Source organism: Habropoda laboriosa, unplaced genomic scaffold, assembly GCF_001263275.1.
Source record: "Habropoda laboriosa isolate 0110345459 unplaced genomic scaffold, ASM126327v1 scaffold146, whole genome shotgun sequence".
Lineage (NCBI taxonomy): Eukaryota > Metazoa > Arthropoda > Insecta > Hymenoptera > Apidae > Habropoda > Habropoda laboriosa.
The window spans coordinates 320,221-340,940 of record NW_017100267.1 but is presented as its reverse complement, the minus strand read 5'-3'; the positions used below and the strand labels follow the sequence as shown (position 1 = coordinate 340,940).

The following is a 20,720-nucleotide window of genomic DNA, read 5'->3' as shown; positions in this document are numbered from 1 at the left end:
CGAGGAGGCGGACTCACCAGTGCTTACTTATCCGTGGGCAACTCGGTATTTTTCCTTTCTTTTAACGTCACTGGATTCCAATTGCCCGTTTATACCGCCCTCACACGCCCCGCTTATGCAGACCGCCACCACTTAAATAGCCTAACCCTACCTACTCCTTCCCATTCAGTGACTGGAATTTTTATTATTTTGCCCATTGTTTATACGTCACTATGAAGATATCAAAAAACGTCCCTTTAAAATTCATGAGGATGTAACACATCGACAGCCTCACGTGACATGCATATGTACCAAACACACTTTTGTGTATAACTCGAAAACTAAGACCGAACACCTATTGTATGTATAACTATGAAGATATCAAAAAACGTCCCTTTAAAATTCATGAGGATGTAACACATCGACAGCCTCACGTGACATGCATATGTACACGATACCAAACACACTTTTGTGTATAACACGAAAACTAAGACCGAACACCTATTGTATGTATAGGAAAAAGTTGTTCAGAATGATGACCTTGATAACATATTTCAAGGGCGTCGAAATCGGTGAAAAGCTAACTATTCGACAGGTCGACAAAGTATTAGGTGTACAAATTAATTCGGTGCCTTTTTCACATATTTCAATATTTATTTACAGAAAATCAAACACAATTTTAATATTCAAAATAATCTCTCTACGTTTATCAGGTAACTGACCAATTCCCTCTCCGGACAAAATATGGCGGCTTTTAGTCGATAACGTCGTCAAGACTTTGTCAAAAATGGCACCGAGTTAATACGAAATTATTGCGAAAAATACCCGTTTTTTCGTACCTTTCTCAGGAATGAGAGTCGTAAGGCAGATGGAAGAAGTCCGAGAAATGTTCGATCGTGCTTCTTCCGAGGCGGCAGCCGCTTTCGGAAACGGAGCGATGTTCATTGAGAAATTCATTGAGAGGCCAAGACACATCGAGGTCCAATTGTTGGGCGACACCGCTGGCAATGTCGTTCATCTTTACGAACGTGATTGTTCCGTACAACGCCGACATCAAAAGGTCAGTAAACAGAAAGTAGATACTAACATTCATAGATCATAGTCATTCGTCAAGTTCTCTTGTGCGAGGTCCAATTGTTGGGCGACACCGCTGGCAATGTCGTTCATCTTTACGAACGTGATTGTTCCGTACAACGCCGACATCAAAAGGTCAGTAAACAGAAAGTACATACTAACATTCATAGATCATAGTCATTCGTCAAGTTCTCTTATATATTCACCGTGTTTGCACGTCCTAACTATTCGTACGTATTCCTACACACTGTGTCTGCGCAGCGGTTTATGGCACGGACGTGCCGAAACGGTTATTTTTGAGAATGGGACTTTGATAATTGGCAGCATGTAATTTTAGTAAAAATTACGTCCCGGCGAGAGAAAGTTGGGTTTACAACCCTCTGGCCTCTAAGGCGCTTTCCCTCGTCCTCAATAACCTAGCCCTACCATAAAAAATGGGTCTTCCGAAGGGGTGAGTCACGAGTCAGCGTGTAACGGTCAAGGGACCGAGGTGACGAACTCGGAGGAATTCCCGTGCTGTTGCCAGACACTCGTCAATTTGACAAAGGACATCGCCACCCCCTCTCTAAGGAAACGCGTGTTAAGGGCGCAAGAGAAGGGTGTCGCGATGCATCTTCTACACGCCGATTAGTGTTTTCGAGAAGCAGGAAAACAGCCAATCGGAAGAAATTAGTATTAGCAGCGGCAAGTCGACGAGCATCATCGATTTGCGAAGTCAGTTATCTCTGAGCAACGATAGAGCGAAGTCCTAACTCTGCAAGCCCAGCAAACAAGCTAGTCCCACAGAAACCATACAGTCTCAGAAAGGTAGAAACTCTTCTGGGTGGTCCTTCGAGTTATTGTAGACGGCACATTAGAGTGCAATAATCCAAGGACGCGAGTGCAACGGCAGAGCGCTCAAATCCTCCACACACTGTCAATAATTAATCGAATAATCACAAAATAATTGCAAAGCCCATGATTTAAGAAGATTTTTAGGAAGACTGTTATAACTGTCAGAAGTGAAAGAAACACTGCATACCGATCTGAAATTTTGTTATTAAGTATCTAAATAAAAAGCAATGTGATCTTTGGGGTAACGGAAAGTTTATCGTATTTATAGTATTGAGAAAGAGATTGAATTTGTAGTGTTACATGCGTGTAACAGCATCGAACGAAATTTATTGATAGAAATGTTATATAAGCTATGGTAATATGATCGAAACTATAGTTACACAACAATAACACTGCATGGTCTGTTCCGTCCGAAGGAACGGAAAACGGTTGATCTTTCGTTTGGCACGCGTTGTGACACGGGGTCGCGAAGAAGGGTTATTTCTGAGATTCACGAGTTCAGCTTACTGTTTTAACCGTTAACATATTTCTTGCCGGAAGAAATTATTTTATTGCCTGAGCTTCTAGAATCTTCATTTTTGCCCGTCCTCAATAATCGAAGGACGTGTCATAAAGCCAGAGTTCCTTAAGGGCTGACTCCAAATCGATTCCTAATGGTACACAGAGCCGTTGAGTCACAATGTGGCAAAAATCCAACACCGTCGTCAAAGGCCATTTTTGGCCCCGCGTGGAAAGAAACATTCATGTTGAAAAAGAAAAAAAAGTAATCTTAGGATGGTATGTGAACTTACGGTTTATGTTACTAAATTAAAAAAAAGAAAAAATAAGCACCAAAAAACATTTTCTTCCATATTCCCGTTTAGAAATCATTCAAATCGTGCTACAAACAATTTTCGTGACGTTAAAAACAAAGAGGACGTTAAAGTGGCCTGCTCCAACTGGGTCACCCTGTATATTGTGTTTTTGTTCGACATTGTATTTACTATTAATAATGAGTTACATGCTTTTCACCTTTATTTCAGTACTCTATTGTTGACATTGTTAAATAGCAAATTAATTTACAGAAACTGTTTCAACGTGTTTGAATAATACTACAATTTTCTGCTTTAATTTTTCTCTCGTACCAATCTCTTGTAAGATAAACCTGAAAATTATACAGCATGACTATTTTGTAGATACATTTAATATCGGTATCATGTCTTATGTTATATTTCACTTTACTGTAATATCTTTATTTAGTGGTATTACTTTGTGTTCATAATAATACTTCAATCAACTCAATTGTAAAGTTCAGTAGCTCATGTTTCATAACGAACGAGTAAACGTATATACATCTTTACTCTTACTGCTCTACCTGTCGTGTATTATATTGAAAACGAGGGCAGCATTGGCCAAGTACGGAAAACGTTTGCACGGAAAAAAAAGGAAGTAGTAATTAAAAGATTCCAGAGCGACGCACTTGTTTAGACGTCATGGGAACAAAAATTGAATTGCAAAATTGCTCAAAGCAAGAATTTTTATTTCATTGCGGAGAAACATGCGTTCTAATGGTAATTACCATTTGCTAATTAGAATGGAAATTTCAGGTCGTCGAAATTGCTCCTGCGCCACGATTAGATCCCAAGGTCAGAAATAAGATGACCGAGCACGCTGTAAGATTGGCGAAACACGTCCGTTACTCGAACGCTGGTACCGTCGAATTTTTAGCCGACGAATCCGGCAACTTCTACTTCATCGAGGTCAATGCTAGATTGCAAGTAGAGCACACTGTAACAGAGGAGATCACTGGGTAAGTAGGAACGATGAACGAAAACATGAGACGAGAATAGTAGATCCAAAGAAAAATTAATTGACACGTATATTAAGCATGGAGACAAATAGCTTTACAGAAACGTCAGGAATACATGATTCGAATCTTATGTAGAATTGCATAAAGTATCCTGTTTTCTGACTAGTCCTCTTGCAAGAAATGTTTTGAAAATCAGTATTTGATAAAAAAAATGTAAACAAAAAAGTATTAACGTTTAATATAAAATTTGAACAAATAGATATTTGTCGTTAAAACCGCGCACACTTTTGACATTAAAATTCTTCTTGTGAACTCAATGTCTTCTGAGATGTTGAGAAAAGTAGATTTTGTATACATAATCTTACAATTAGAAATTGTACAACATAAATAAATTTAAAATTTTAATTTAAAAAAATACGCGTCAAATACTTATTTCTTAAACTTTGTATAATAAAAGGGGTTTGCGAAAAGCAATGTATGAAACTTGATGACTGCGTTGTACATCCAAATCGAATGAGCTCTTGTATTCCTAGAATTATCGATATCGAATGCCATGCTTTTACTGAACTAACACGGGATTATTTCAGAATTGACCTGGTGCAATCTCAAATCCGCATTGCCGAGGGTATCACGTTACCTGAGCTAGGTATGACGCAGGAAAAGATTTCTCCTCAAGGATTCGCTATACAATGTCGAGTAACAACGGAAGATCCTGCGAAACAGTTCCAGCCAGATACCGGAAGAATTGAGGTGTTCCGTTCTGGAGAAGGTATGGGTATCCGGTTAGATGGTGCGTCCGCATTTGCTGGTGCGATTATTTCACCTTACTACGATTCACTGCTCGTTAAGGTAAAATTCCATGCAAATGTCAATCTTTGAATATACATAGATAAGCTATTCGAGACGATGAAACGATTATGCTTTTAACACGTTCCGTGCTGGACCGATTTTTGGTCACTTTCCATATACGCCCCACGTTGTCGAGACTACCAGTTTTGCTTTTGACCCTATGTGTCTTCTAATATTTATAAGATTGCAAAAATCATTGTTATCAAGAAAAAGGTAACGTTTAAGATGCACTGTAGAACAAAAGAAAAATGTTTGTTTTAACAAATTATCGTCGTAGTTGCATAGTTTAAATCAACGGAAGGAAAAGGCAGAAATATCGAATAGCTTGAACGGAAAGTTCAGCGTATACGCCACACGCGGCACGGACAGTGTTAAAGACAAAAAATACTTATTAAAGAAGTAATTTAATATACTGCATTATTCAGTATACTGAAGATTTTGTCAAGTGATGAAATCGTTTGAGTTTATAATACTTTGTTTTTGGTTAAATAATACGCTTAGGGAATTGAAAAATAAGTGAAACCCTAGTTTAGCATAAAAGCTTTTATGGAGTAACTTATATATTTGGAAATATCTATACAACACAATACGTTACAGTTAAATCTATAGTCCAATCTTTCAATCTACTTATTTGTTCTGTGTGCTAAGTATATTTTCCATATTCTGTAACACAATTCGTTATTCTGTAGAAATACTTAATCTATTACAACTTGTTAATTCCGTGTAGTTCAAAGCTACGTAATATACAGTAAATTCCCTACAAGAGTCAGTAAGTTTGGATTCTACAAGTGACAGTATAGATGGTCCTACGCCTAGGTCTGCGTCATTGCTGCGCCCATGTTATCTCGCTCGCAGTCAGTCAAGCGTGTAACGCTACACCAGTCGGTTTCCTTTACGAGATTACACGGCTCGACAAATCATAATAGAAAAATATAATTTCTTTAATTTTTACTTTTTTTCATCTGGAATTTTATTTAACATCATGTTGGTGAGATTTTTCTGATGAAAATGATATCAAACACGATATAATTTGAACAACATTTACTTATTAACACGTTCACTGTCGCGCCAGATTTACAGGTTGCTGTCAGGCGGCCACAAGAAAATACATTTTAAGCATAGGATTATAGTATTATGCTTTATAATTTTTTTTTTTTCAATTGAAAATAATGTCTAGCTAGCTATGACGTTCAAAATTTTTAGTTGACAACATTTATTTTATTTTAATTATTCTAAACATTTGAGGCACTCCAGTCACTGATGACCACCATGGCCATATCGAGGAAACAATCTAACGTTAAAACTTATTGAGTGATTAATTTAATTTCATAATATATCGCTTTAGCGAGCCACCGTTTGGTTGTCAATTGTTTATCACATAGAGTCGGCCTACCTCCACGTAAAAAAAAAAAAATGTAGGATCGAATCGACAAGTGTCAGTCAAATGTAGGGTCGATAGCAGCAGAAAAGCTGCTAAACAATTAGAATTAAATGTAACGATAGAAATTATTGCAGTAATGCGTAATGCAATCGAAAAATTTAAAGAATCAAAAGAAAAAACGAGAATTCATATCTTTCTTGATTCTAGAATATAAGAAAATTTGAATAAAATACGCGACGAGAATTGGGGAGAAGCATAAATTAAACGCGTAAAAATATTCAATAATAAACGAACTAGGGATGAAGCTATTATTTCAATACGCGATGCACTGACTCTAGTATTTACTAAAATTCAAAAATTCTCGCATAAATTCCGAAAATAGATTATTAATTACGGTAAACTACTGAGACGGTTTAATTTAGGGTGGGCATAGTGCACTCGTTCCAAATCAGCTCACAATATACAATAATAAATCAACTAACTACTTAACATGCAATTCATGCAAATTCCTTAGATGGTAAATTATTAGTAAACAAAATAGCAAGTCATAAAATAAATTCAATATCAGAGAAAATATATGAAAAATTTCAAATTAATTTCAATTGCTGGAAGAAAAGTAAATATTGATTGTTATGCTGTAACGATAAGCTATTCGACAAGTCTGAAGAACAACGATGACTAAAATTCAAATGTTTATTTCCCTAAACCTTCAAAATAATTTCGAAATATTTTATTCGAAGCGGAGTATTCCAAGTCAGTATCGATAATTGAAGAAATTATTTGATTGTATTTAAAAGAACCGAAAGGAGAATATTTAAAGTCTGATATTAAATGTCTAGCAAGTACCAGTAATTGGTAAAATGATTTATATTTGTTTTAAAAGGAAAATTTCTAATAGGTATTAGTTAAAATGAATTGTTATTCAGTCTATTGTATTGAAATTCTAATTGATTCTAATGTATACAAGTGTTACAAGAAGGCTGAGTGTGTACAGGGTGGACATAGGCTACCTAGTAGCCCCCGACCACTCTATGAACTTTAACGTCTATAGAATTCGCGTTTTTTCTTTTGATTCTTTCAATTTTTCAATTGCATTACGCATTATTGCAATAATTTCTATCGTTACATTTGTATGTATTCAACGTTTGTTTGTTTTAGTGTCGTGAAATGAATTATATTACACATTTTCTCTATTCACACTGAATTTAAAGATTATAACGATTAAAAATCAAGTTGACCTGTGGTCATTTATCAAGAATAATCATAATAAAGCTGAAATTATTGTGTTAAATAATTTTTTTAATACGAATTAGGAATTTATTCAACGTTTGCTTGTTAGAATAGAACGATAAATTTAGTGTAAATATAGAAAACGTATAATATAATTTATTTCATGGTATTGTAACAAGCAAACGTTGAATAAATTCCTAATTCGTATTAAAAAAATTATTTAACACAATAATTTCAGCTTTATTATGATTATTCTTGATAAATGACCACAGGTCAACTTGATTTTTAATCGTTATAATCTTTAAATTCAGTGTGAATAGAGAAAATGTGTAATATAATTTATTTCATGGTATTGTAACAAGCAAACGTTGAATACATTTTTCATTCGTGTAAGAAGAATTATTTAACACGATAAATTTAGCTGTACTATGGTTATTTTTAATCTACGACCACAGGTCAACCTGATTTTTAATCCCTACGAAATTAATTTAACCACGAGTAAGTAACGAGAACGCTAAAACCTATGTTTCCATTGAAGAATATTGTAAAAACGTATAAATTGTTATATGCAATGTTATAACAAATTGTCGGAAGTATAAATTTTTAATAAAATTGTGAAAATTGATAAATTATACCGTGTTACGATATCGGAAATCTCCCGCGAAAATCTCCCGCGAAAATTTCCCGCCTGACCTAACCGACGATTTTGCTAATGACTTTGGGGAGAGGGTACCGCAGGTATATAAGGACCCGCCGATGTCCCGCGAAATCATTTACCCTTTATACTGGGCCCTAGACACTTCGCGGCGTATTTTGACCTGAAGGTTCTGAGATGTGAATAGAGTGGTCGGGGGCTACTAGCTAGTCTATGTCCACCCTGTACACACTCAGCCTTCTTGTAACACTTGTATACATTAGAATCAATTAGAATTTCTATTACTAATTATTAAACAAATTTTAACAATTACCGGCACTCGCTAGGCACGTAATATCAGACTTTAAATACTCGACTTCGAACTTCGGTTTAGTCATAATTCTATTAATGTTATAATAACGTATAATTTATTAATTTTCACAATTTTATTATTAATTTATACTTCCAAAAATTTGTTAAAACATTACATATTATTATTTATACATTTTTGCAAGTTTCTTTGACAAATAAGTACGTTTCAACGATCTTATTACTTTCTCGTTGTGAAATCAAGTTCGGAGGATTAAAAATCAGGTTGACCCTTGGTCGTAAATTTAAAATAGCCATAGTGAAGGTGAAATTATTATTTTAAATAAATGTTTCTATACGAATTAAGAATCTATTCAACGTTTGTTTGTTGCAATACCGTGAAATAAATTGTATTATATATTTTCTCAGTTTAGACTGAATTTAAAGTTCGTAAGGATTAGAAATCAGGTTGACCTGTGGTCGTAGATTAAAAATAGCCATAGTGAAGGTAAAATTATTACGTTAAATAATTGTTTTTATACGAATTAAATATTGATTCAACGTTTATTTGTTGCAATACCGTGAAATAAATTGTATTATATATTTTTTCTGTTTACACTAAATTTAAAGTTCTGTTTACATGTTATAACAATTAGAATGTAGACGTTTTGCCGTTTCACGGTTTTTCCTCTGTTAATTATGTGTTTATAAATCATTTCAAACTAAAGCAGCACCATGCCCACCCTTAATTAAACCGTCTCAGTAGTTTACCGTAATTAATAATCTATTTTCGGAATTTATACGAGAATTTTTGAATTTTAGTAAATACTAGAGTCAGTGCATCGCGTATTGAAATAATAGCTTATACAGATAATCTTTTGAAATTACTCTTAATTAGGGAAAATCTTGAATCTTGTATGGAAGATGAAGATTTTCAGGAAATATTTATTTTTCAACAATGAATTTTTGTTTTATCGATTAATAACGTACGAAATGATTTTTGGAAAATTTTCTTCGTTTGAACGTTCGTTTAAGGTTCGACTATGATTATCAAATCTCTCGAAACACCGTAGAATGTTCAATTTTAAAAGTAACTTCTTCAATTTTTGGATAATCTGGGTAACGTGTTAGTGTTGACGATACACTTTCGAGTATAGACGTTAAAGTTCATAGAGTGGTCGGGGGCTACTAGGTAGCCTATGTCCACCCTGTACACACTCAGCCTTCTTGTAACACTTGTATACATTAGAATCAATTAGAATTTCAATACAATAGACTGAATAACAATTCATTTTAACTAATACCTATTAGAAATTTTCCTTTTAAAACAAATATAAATCATTTTACCAATTACTGGTACTTGCTAGACATTTAATATCAGACTTTAAATATTCTCCTTTCGGTTCTTTTAAATACAATCAAATAATTTCTTCAATTATCGATACTGACTTGGAATACTCCGTTTCGAATAAAATATTTCGAAATTATTTTGAAGGTTTAGGGAAATAAACATTTGAATTTTAGTCATCGTTGTTCTTCAGACTTGTCGAATAGGATATTGAAATGACTTTGAGTGGTTGCTTTTTCGTTAGGGCATAACAATCAATATGTACTTTTCTTCCAGCAATTGAAATTAATTTTAAATTTTTCATATATTTTCTCTGATATTGAATTTTGTTTACTAATAATTTACCATCCAAGGAATTTGCATGAATTGCATGTTAAGTAGTTAGTTGATTTATTATTGTATATTGTGAGATGATTTGGAACGAGTGCACTATGCCCACCCTAAATTAAACCGTCTCAGTAGTTTACCGTAATTAATAATCTATTTTCGGAATTTATACGAGAATTTTTGAATTTTAGTAAATACTAGAGTCAGTGCATCGCGTATTGAAATAATAGCTTCATCCCTAGTTCGTTTATTATTGAATATTTTTACGCGTTTAACTTATGCTTCTCCCCAATTCTCGTCGCGTATTTTATTCAAATTTTCTTATATTCTAGAATCGAGAAAGATATGAATTCGCGTTTTTTCTTTTGATTCTTTCAATTTTTCAATTGCATTACGCATTATTGCAATAATTTGTATCGTTACATTTAATTCTAATTGTTTAGCAGCTTTTCTGCTGCTATCGACCCTACATTTTACTGACACTTGTCGAATCGACCCTACATTTCTTTTTTTTTTTTTACGTGGAAGTAGGCCGACTCTTTGTGATAAACAATTGGCAACCAAACGGTGGCTCGCTAAATCGATATATTATGAAATTAAATTAATCACTCAATAAATTTTAACGTTGGATTGTTTCCTCGATATGGCCATGGTGGTCATCAGTGACTGGAGTGCCTCAAATGTTTAGAATAATTGAAATAAAATAAATGTTGTCAACTAAAAATTTTGAACGTCATAGCTAGTTAGACATTATTTTCAATTGAAAAAAAAAAAATTATAAAGCATAATACTATAATCCTATGCTTAAAATGTATTTTCTTGTGGCCGCTTGACAGCAACCTGTAAATCTGGCGCGACAGTGAACCTGTTAATAAGAAAATGTTGTTCAAATGATATCGTGTTTTATGTCATTTTCATCAGAAAAATCTCATCAATATGTTAAGAAAAATTTCGGGATAAAAAAACGTAAAATTAACGTTGCCTCGACTCACGTTTCATGCTTATCTTTTATTCGCTGTCCTTGTCTTCGTTCGGCAAACTACAAAGGCGGGCGCGAGGCTCGAAAACGTAGTCCCTGACTCTACGAGCGTCAGGTTTAGCTTCCTTGCGGTCTGACACTTGTGGGGAATATACTGTATTCGGCAACAAATGGAAAAGATTTAAGATTCTATGTATACATCTAACAAAATAAGGCGAAAATTCGAAATAAAAAATTGAGATTCCGGTTTCACTTTTTAATTATAAGCAGTTAACATATAGCCTGAATCATGACAATCCGCTGAGCACCAGCAAATACAGAGCAATTTCCACAGGGGCGAGAGAAGGGAGAGTCAGTAATTTCCTTTCACACGAACTGGGTATAATTTCTAGCTTATAAAAGCTGTGTAAGCTGTGTAAAGGAATTCTACGACATTCGACTTTGTAAACGATTCTGAGACTCTTTGTAAAAAGAATTATCGGTTAAACATTAAGTCTGCTTACTCGTTGCAATTCACAATTTGTTCCATGGAATTTTCGAATAGAAAGATGCTTGTCCACAAAAATGTCCATAGAAAAATCCCCATGCATTGATTAATCGACATAAAAATAACTAAGGCTAAGGTGAAATCATTATTATATTCATCGCGCTGAGTGACTTTTCATTATCGTTATCAAAATTGTTCTGCCTTTCAGAAAAAATCCAGAAAGTCTACATAATGACGATTTTACTTATTTATAAGTTGATAAATTAATGCATATCAATTTTTTTGTGGACATTCGTGACGTGTGTGGATTTTTCTTTGGAAAATCGTAAAATATGTATGTACGGAATCTTTATGGATAATCATAATATTTGCATTTATCGATTACTTATAGGGAGACGGTTGTATAGTGAAAAAGAAATTATTCCTTTCCACCCAAAAATTTCGTTAAGCGGAATTTGATAGGTCCTTATGAATTTCAACGAGTAGGCAAGTTGAACACTTAATTTTATTTGTAAAACATTCCAAAATCGTTTATGATGTGAAATATTGCAAGATTCTTTCTCACAGTTTCTATGGGGTGAGCTAGAAACCATGCTCCATTAGCGTTCAAGATCATTGAATCTCTCTTTCCTTCCCTCTGCTAAGAGCTGCCCTACATTCATCGATGCTAAGCCACAGGTTATTTTTTAACTGCTTATAACTAAATAATAAATGTGAAATATTAACTTTTTTAATTCTTGTTTTTCATCTTATTTTGTCACACAAAATCACGCCTTAAAATTTCTCCTACCTGTTGCTCAACATCCCGTATAATATTTCGAATTTCCATACGGAATGGCGGAATGGTGAAAACGGTATCTTCTAACGAAACAATTGCAAAGAATAATGCAATTCTTATATCAAAACTTTTGCATTTAATTCAGAATTTCTCTTTTCTAACGTACATGTCGTTTAATATTACAAATTATTCTACTCAACTTTTAATAGATACAGATCCACTTGACGTAAACTTAATAAATTAACAGAAATACTGAACGACATGTTTTCTTACTTTTCAGGTGATAGCTCATGCTGGTGACCTACAGTCATCCTGTGCAAAAATGAACCGTGCTCTCCGCGAGTTTCGTGTTCGCGGTGTGAAAACGAATATTCCATTCCTTTTGAACGTGCTGGAGAACCAAAAGTTCCTCAACGGAAATGTTGATACTTACTTCATCGACGAGAACCCGCAGCTATTTCAATTCCAACAGAGTCAGAATCGTGCTCAGAAACTGTTGAATTACCTCGGCACAGTTCTCGTGAATGGACCAAGTACTCCGTTGGCGACCTCGTTGAAACCAGCTGAAATAAAGCCCCACATTCCTCAAGTCGCATTAGGTATGGTATCAAAGCTTCGACTAACAATAGCAATAAGGAAACATTCGATCACTTACACTCGTGACGCTAGGATTGAATCATGAACAACTTGTCACTTCAAATTCGTGGCAAGAGTAATTGGGTACTATTGAAATATCGAAAGCACACATAGGGCTGCTTTTAGTATGAGGCACAGCAAATCAAGGATTCAGACTATTTTCTCCATTACTTGAGCATAAAGGGTGTATACTGGTGGCTGTGTAGCAGGCTCTTTCTTAAATTTATTGCGTCCATGGAACAGTGAGCAACCATAGAAAATTTTAGTTCGGGCTTTAAATAGAAGATCATTAATAAGTGAAGGGAGTTAGAATTTTAGATTAAAGAAAATAGATTTTTATCAGCTAATAGAGGATGGTGGTAGAAAAAGAATGTTCATTGTTTTCAGTTTTTTTATGGTACTTCTTTGTAAAATAACAAACAGAAATAGTAGATTAATCACAGGAAGAATCAATTTTAACGAAAGTACTTTTATTTTTACTTACAGTAGGACACTTCAAATCTTCATATAACTCTGAAAATTAACTTACGCACATGTTCACATCAATATCTTATATATGTTTATATAAAATAAAGTATGAAAATATATTGTAAAAATGCAGTATTATTGTATGAGATTATGTACTTAGTGATCAATGTTCCATGGAGTAATGATTCTGAAACACGGGTTCAAAAATTAACCTTTTGTTGTCCACAACATATTATTTAATTGCTTCATCCATCATTTATATATTGTTTTTCAATATTAATTATTAAAGGAGATTTACCACTTCATATATTTTTTGTTTATTAATTGTTTCATAAGTTATTTTAAGGAATATTATTTTAAGAACTTGAAATATATTATTATTGTTTACTGTTGCCAGATATTCTTTATTAGAAACAATGAAAATGAGAATGGAGTCTAAAATTCTTGCTATGTCACTACGACATTAATATAGTCATAACCAACTAAGAGTGTGACAGACTTCTTGTCACATTAAAGGACCTCAAAAGGTTAAAATGTAGTTCCCGAGTAAGGATTTACAGCTTGCAAAAGGTCTTTCTGAAATTCATAATTGGTAACTAAACTTTACGATCACTAATTTTGTGTTTAAAAAGAAACTATCATGTTGCACGATCATTTATTTACATCTCCAATACATATTCAAAACACTGAATAAATTTTTAGTAACTATCAGTCGTAAGATAAGATAATGTAATAATATACAACATAAAACTTAAAAAAATAATACATATACTCATTTAAGTTTTCCTTTATTCAATTTTTGTTAACATTATTTGAATTAGTGTTTATGTGTATACATTTTACAATTGTGTAAGTACCATTTTCGATGCTCTTGTATCAGGTTGAAAAACAATTGTAAGAAGTCCACACTATTTAAAATTTTCTGTTGCACACTATATTTATTTATATTTATAAAAATTATAGCACCAAATATACACACATACACGTATCACAATTGGCACAAAATTCATTAGTTTTTTAACATTCTATTGTAGCATGGTCTTCTTGTGTTTTCAGAGTATAATTTTAGACTTTTCATTTGGCACACAATCTGATGAAAATATTTGTCACTTAAAACTTCTGTATTTATGTTTATTAATTGATAACAATTATACTCCTATGAGGGATTCTAACAAGCAATAGTCCCCAGTGTCACATGACAATTTTAATGAAATTTTTGTAGTATAGAGATATTCTCACAAAGAGTATTATATTTAACGCACATTTTTTAAACATTGAAGTGAAACCACCTTCTATAATACTTTGTCCAATATCTTGGAACATATCAAGTTTAGAAAAATGATTTAAATGCCAAAATTGTATCTCTTTATTAATGAATTTAGTTACTGTGCAAGAAACTTTTAGAAAATTCTACTTATTTAATTAGTATATGTTCCAAATTAATATTGTTTTATTAACTTTTGCTGTAAAATGTTAATTCATTTTTACAAAACTTTGTGAATATGAACTGCCAACCAAAGTAGAAAATACAAAAGAACATACAGAAAATAACAAAAGTTTCATAGTTTCTTAGATATTTAGATAAAAACATCTTCATGTACCTTGTATCTTTTAAGAAAATGCAAAAAATAAATATCACATGTTTCGAGAAATACTTTGTACAAAAATTTTATGAAAATCGATGAGTGACCATTGGAGACTCTTCCTTGTGAATGCAACGTGTCGTCTTTTCTTCGATCACTATTTTTTCAATTTATCTGTTGTTCAATAACTGTTTTTATTTGTACTATTAGATGTTAATGATCTTCTGTAATTACACCTCGTTGTTTATCGCATGCTTTTATCTTTTCGTTTGGCAATTTTTTTAGACTTTGCTAAGCTTGCAGCTGCAGAAGAGAACAATGATCCAGACGCACCAGGTACGCCTATAACGTATTATCGATATCTTTTTTAATTTTTATTTTTAAGTGATTAAAATATTGCTTTGGTATAATTTAAAATCAAGTATAAATTCGGTTTATTTGACCTCTGCTTTTTAAAACCGAATATTTTTATTGGTTTTATATTGATTCCTTTGCAGATACATAATTGTACACTTTTTGAACTGTTTATACCATTGATTTAATAATGAAGGTGACTAGATGTACATGTAGATTAAAAAAGTATTTTCAAGTAGGGAAACTTCCAATAAGAAATTTATTATATTCCTGATATTGCATTAGATAGAATGGTTCAAATTATATCTTTTCATTTATACACTTTGTTCACTTGTTAATTGTTTAGTATATGTGTATTCTATTTACTGCTACTTGTTTAAGAATGATACTTAATTCATATAATTTAAACAAATATGACATTTATTGGCAAACTTATATAAGATAATAGTAGAAATTCATTGCAAAATAAGTTTCAAATATTCAAATTTCCATAAAACCTTCAATGATATTATTTATGGAATATTATACAACTATCATTGGAATTATTTCATAACAAAAAAAAAACTGAAAATACATCTTTGAAGAAAATATGTAATAGAACTCTTAGGATACAATATGTAAATACATATACATAAGTATCAAGTTAATATGTTTTAAATATGGGATTACTATTGCTTTAAAATAAATATTGGTAATAAGTGCCAAATTTATACACAAATACGAAAAAAGAAAAATACAAACTACTAGAAATTAATTGTCATGCTTAATTTATCCATATGTGCAATGTGCCACATTATGAATAAAAACAGAACAACGAACGAGGGAAAAATGAAGAGTGAAAAATGTCTCATGCACTAAAGCAATAACTTCCATATAATTGCATACATTACATTCCAAATTAATAAAATTTCAAGAACATACACTAGTTAGGAAAACGAATAAACATTGGAATAATTATAGATCCACACTTTCCCAATTCCAGAATTATAAACTCTTTCAATACTACAAAATTAAAAACATCTTCTAATATCGATCGATATTAAAGAGCTTGAAAATTTTGTGGATATTAGCTATTCATTTGCTATTTATTTACTTAATAAGAATTGCTTTTAATCTAAATTTATTTAATACGTAGAATAGAACTCAAACAGTTAATAATTATAGTAGTATAAAAATTTTAAAAATCAAAAAATTAGAAACAGTATTAAGTAGTTATAGCATTATAGTATCATTATGCATACTCTATTTAAATAATATACAGGGTATTCCATGGAAAATGGAAAAAGCTGCATTTTTAAATCAAGTGAAGATGGAACAAATTTCAAATAAAGCAAAATTAAATGATATTAAACACTGTATATTATTATTATTTTAAATGTGCAATTGCACCCTCTCTTTTGTAATGGACTGTTATACTTTAGAGTATGCTAATCAATGCAGTCTTTGACCTTTTATAGAAAACTCTTCAGTTACTTGTGCACTTTAAGATATAAGTACCTTAATAGTTTTTTGTAGAGACCAAAATGTTGTATAGATGAATGCACTCAAAGTATAGGATTTCATTTAAAAGAAAGTTGTAATGATACTTTTTCAATGTGCAGATACGTAAAAGTATATAAAAGTAATAGGTCAATCTACAAGTAATGTTATTTTTACTGTTACTACATTTATTAATCAATGATACATTGTCCATTATTTTATAAGAGCATATTCTACTTTTTAGATAATTTTTTAATTGCTCTTGGCAACTGAGACTAAATGGGCAATAGAGAATGCATAATATATGTATATTTTATTTTCTCCATCTATACCTCATAGTTTTTGGATATAACAATTACTTTTTTAACAGAAGACTTAAACCTAAATATTAACCTTTGCTAACAATGGTCCTCTAGTGTTTATTGCAACTTATTTCTCCCATTATTTTTTGAAATAGGGAATCCATAGTATATAAAATACATTTGTTTCAGCAAGCAAAATAAGAAAGGACATTACTTATAGAATCATCTAATAATATAGGAATATACAGCATTTGGAACTATTTAATTTTTCCCTGTATAACTCCCTGTATTACACCCTGTATAACTCAAATTAGAAAAATTTGATCCATAAGAAACAAGCAAATAATTTTTGTATAGTTCTCCCTGGGCAAATTTTCCATTTCCACTTTTCAACCAATCTCTCTCATTGTAACGCTTCTTTCAGGCACTGCACATGCAAGCTTATTAACCCCTAAACGTAAAAGCTGCTCAAGGCTTTCAGAAATATTCAATTTTCAATCAAACCTCCAAAATTTTCCAGGTGTATTGGATCCACCGAAAGGTTTCCGTCAAATTTATAAGGAGAAAGGTCCAGAAGCATTCGCCAAGGCAGTAAGGCAGCACAAAGGATTGCTTCTGATGGACACTACTTTCCGTGATGCTCATCAATCGCTTCTGGCAACTCGCGTCAGATCTCACGATCTTCTCACGATCTCACCATTCGTCGCACATAAATTCAGCAACCTTTATTCCTTGGAAAATTGGGGCGGTGCTACGTTTGACGTTGCTCTCAGATTCTTGCACGAGTGCCCGTGGGACCGGTTGGAGGACATGAGGAAGGCCATACCTAATATTCCTTTCCAGATGCTTCTTCGGGGCGCCAATGCTGTCGGCTACACCAACTATCCTGACAATGTTGTCTACAAATTCTGTGAGCTGGCTGTACAGACTGGAATGGATGTATTCAGGGTATTCGATTCGTTGAACTACCTACCCAATCTTATTCTCGGTAAATATCTTTGTTAAAGTTTCTCGGAATTTGATTCTAAGCCTTGTACACGTTATTTGTAGTTTTCTACGTATACGTAATTAAACTGGTTCTTCTGCAGTACTGTTCATCATCTATCGAGAGGTCCATGCGACTAAAACAATTCATATCTCTTTTTTGATTGTAATTAGAAAAAAATCTTAGAGAAAGCAGATTATTTTCAAGATTATTTTTTTTTTTTGCAAGTCTAACAATGCATGTGTATTTTACAGTCGCACCATTTTTTAAAGTAGATTTTTCTTTTTTACAAAAATAATAGGGTAAAGTAGTTGAGAAATGATTAGTTCGTGAGATATTCGGTTATGAAAACAATGAAAAAGCGATGTACAAAATGTTTAGCACTAATAGAGGATTCGATCTACGTAAAAAAATATACATTTCTGTTTACGTACTTCCCGCGATTTTTGTTGAATAGAATTCGAGTTGACGATTGTGAAATTTGCACAAATCACTCACGTACTGACTGTTTTATTTACTTATCCTAATTGAGCTGAGGGTACTCTGAGGAAGAGCGCGATACAAAGTGCTTGCTTCGCTAGTTTCAAATTTTTAAAGGTTCTCAAAAATAGCCTTGCCAGTAGTCCGTATCATAAATCCAATCGCCTTAACAATTTCTATTCAATGACTTGTTCCAATTGCATGGGCCTGTTATAAAAAGGGTGTGTGCACGGTTTGCTCCACCGCTGTCACCCTTTTATTATAGGGATTTACGGCTGGGGGTGCGTGTTAGACTAAACATTCGGCGCCGCACGCTTCGGGTAGAACGCGTACGTAACAGGCCATTCTAAATATACAGTGTAATTTCTTAAAATTATACAAGGTCAACTGTATAATTTATAATGTCAACCGTATAGTGATAGAGATGATAGCGTGATGTGTTCTTGGTATGTGTGCAAAAATGCATGTTAATCGACTCAAGGTATCTGAATGTGTCGTTTCGAGAAAAACGCGTATAAAATATTTAGAAAGATTGATTAAGAATTCGGCGAATTTTTAGGCACTCTTCACACGCTAACTTAATTTTCTACGAGATGATTGAATAAAACTTTCGAGAGAAGAGTATTTTTGGTTCAACGTTGACGACGCCTAGTCTCGTTTGAATTTGTTTGCTTCGTTTAAAAAAATGTTCCACGAAAAATTTAAGACTATTATTACTGGTCGGTATTAGTAGTGTACATAAGTGGAACATAATAATAGAGAGCATGTAGCATGTACAAGTCAAGGTGAGTTAAAAATTGGGAAAACCCAATTTAGAGTTACTTCAGAGCTTAGTACAGGTGTTGAAAATTAAAAATTCGCCGTTTGCCACAAACTTCGCTTAAAAATTTCACGCTTCGACAAAACAATTATCCCAAAGATTAATTTATCAAGTCCACTATATTAGAATAGCCTCTTAAATGAAAAAAAAAAGGGTCATCGGAACTAAACGAGTCCCTAATATTTCAGGAATGGAGGCTGCTGGCAAAGCCGGAGGCATTGTTGAAGCCGCAATCTCATATACGGGTGATGTGAGCGATCCGAACAAGAAGAAGTACGATATGAAGTATTACACAGACCTGGCAGACGAATTGGTGAAAGCTGGAACTCACGTGTTGGCAATCAAGGATATGGCAGGATTATTGAAACCAAAAGCCGCCAGAATATTGATTGATGCGATTAGACAAAAGCATCCTGACGTTCCGATACACGTTCACACGCACGACACTGCTGGAGCCGGAGTGGCGTCGATGCTATCTTGCGCAGAAAGCGGAGCGGACGTTGTTGACGTAGCTGTTGACAGTATGTCTGGAATGACCAGTCAACCTTCCATGGGTGCAGTGGTTGCATCTCTTATCGGTGAGCTTTTTATTTTGCACGATTCACTTGTGCGTGTTTCGATTCTCTGCTGATTTGTAACGTATCAGAAATTCCGAAGGAAGCAACAGAAATTGATACTAGACGCAGTATAAGACGCAGAATTAACTCTAGAACGACATTTGCATTTTAGGGCACATGTGACACTATTGGGTCACGGGCGACCCAAAATAAAATCTAAACATTTTAAATATTATCAAAAATTCTTCTTCTATTTTTCTTTAGACATCTTAAAAAAAGATAACTGCAGCATTTTTTTCATATAAAGAAAAGAAATCAAGATATGAAAGTTGTTTTGAACTGTATCCTAAAAGGGTCTTCGTTCCAAATGCATAAAAAATATAATTTATATGTTATCTAAGTGGTTTAGAAGAAAATTTTTAGGAATCTGTAATAGTCTTTGTTGTTAATTTTGCAATCTGAACAGATTGAAATTCGGTGCTCGGCACAGAAATTTCTTGACCATAAAACGCACGCTGTTTGTCCTTTTCTACCTATCTTCTTGGGACAAAAGTGACTCGATCGACATCGGCTAGCGACACGAGACATTTCGCCTGACTTTCCGAATACAGTAAATTCTCTACAAGTGTCAGTCAGTTTGGATTCTACAAATGTCAGTATAGATGGTCCTGCGCCTAGACTGCGTCATTTCTGCGCCTATGTTATCTCGCTCGCTGTCAGTCTGGCGTGAAACTGTATCCGCGTTTTCTGAGCGTCGTTCGCAAAAAGTATATGTTCAACGGTCTCGTGAAGAGCGAGGACGCGCCGTTCTGCCGATCCCTGTCCACCCCTGGACAGGCCCAGGGAGAGCGCTGGGACTAGCTTCAAGTGGCTCGCTTCACCGTCTTCGGTGAAATAACTACTCAAATTTTTAAAACATAATCCATCGTTTGTTCTAAATACTTCAGCTGATTAAGGTACGGTTTTATCTCAAGGCTTATAAAACAAACACAAAATTCTTCTTTTTCCGTTATTTCATAAACTGTGGTGCAGATTAGAAGGGTAGATAACGATACCGT

The 20,720-nt window shown here is 33.5% G+C and overlaps 1 protein-coding gene across 1 annotated transcript in view; it reads left to right on the top strand.

Moving 5' to 3' along the window:
• The window catches only part of LOC108573377 (pyruvate carboxylase, mitochondrial), a 75,871-nt gene that overhangs the window by 49,922 nt on the left and 5,229 nt on the right, over nucleotides 1-20,720 (top strand). The window contains exons 5-10 of the mRNA XM_017935815.1: nucleotides 828-1,039; nucleotides 3,474-3,676; nucleotides 4,264-4,525; nucleotides 12,279-12,597; nucleotides 17,341-17,808; nucleotides 19,294-19,683. Of these exons, the coding sequence (XP_017791304.1) occupies nucleotides 828-1,039; nucleotides 3,474-3,676; nucleotides 4,264-4,525; nucleotides 12,279-12,597; nucleotides 17,341-17,808; nucleotides 19,294-19,683 (1,854 nt within the window). The remainder of the gene's footprint in view (nucleotides 1-827; nucleotides 1,040-3,473; nucleotides 3,677-4,263; nucleotides 4,526-12,278; nucleotides 12,598-17,340; nucleotides 17,809-19,293; nucleotides 19,684-20,720) is intronic.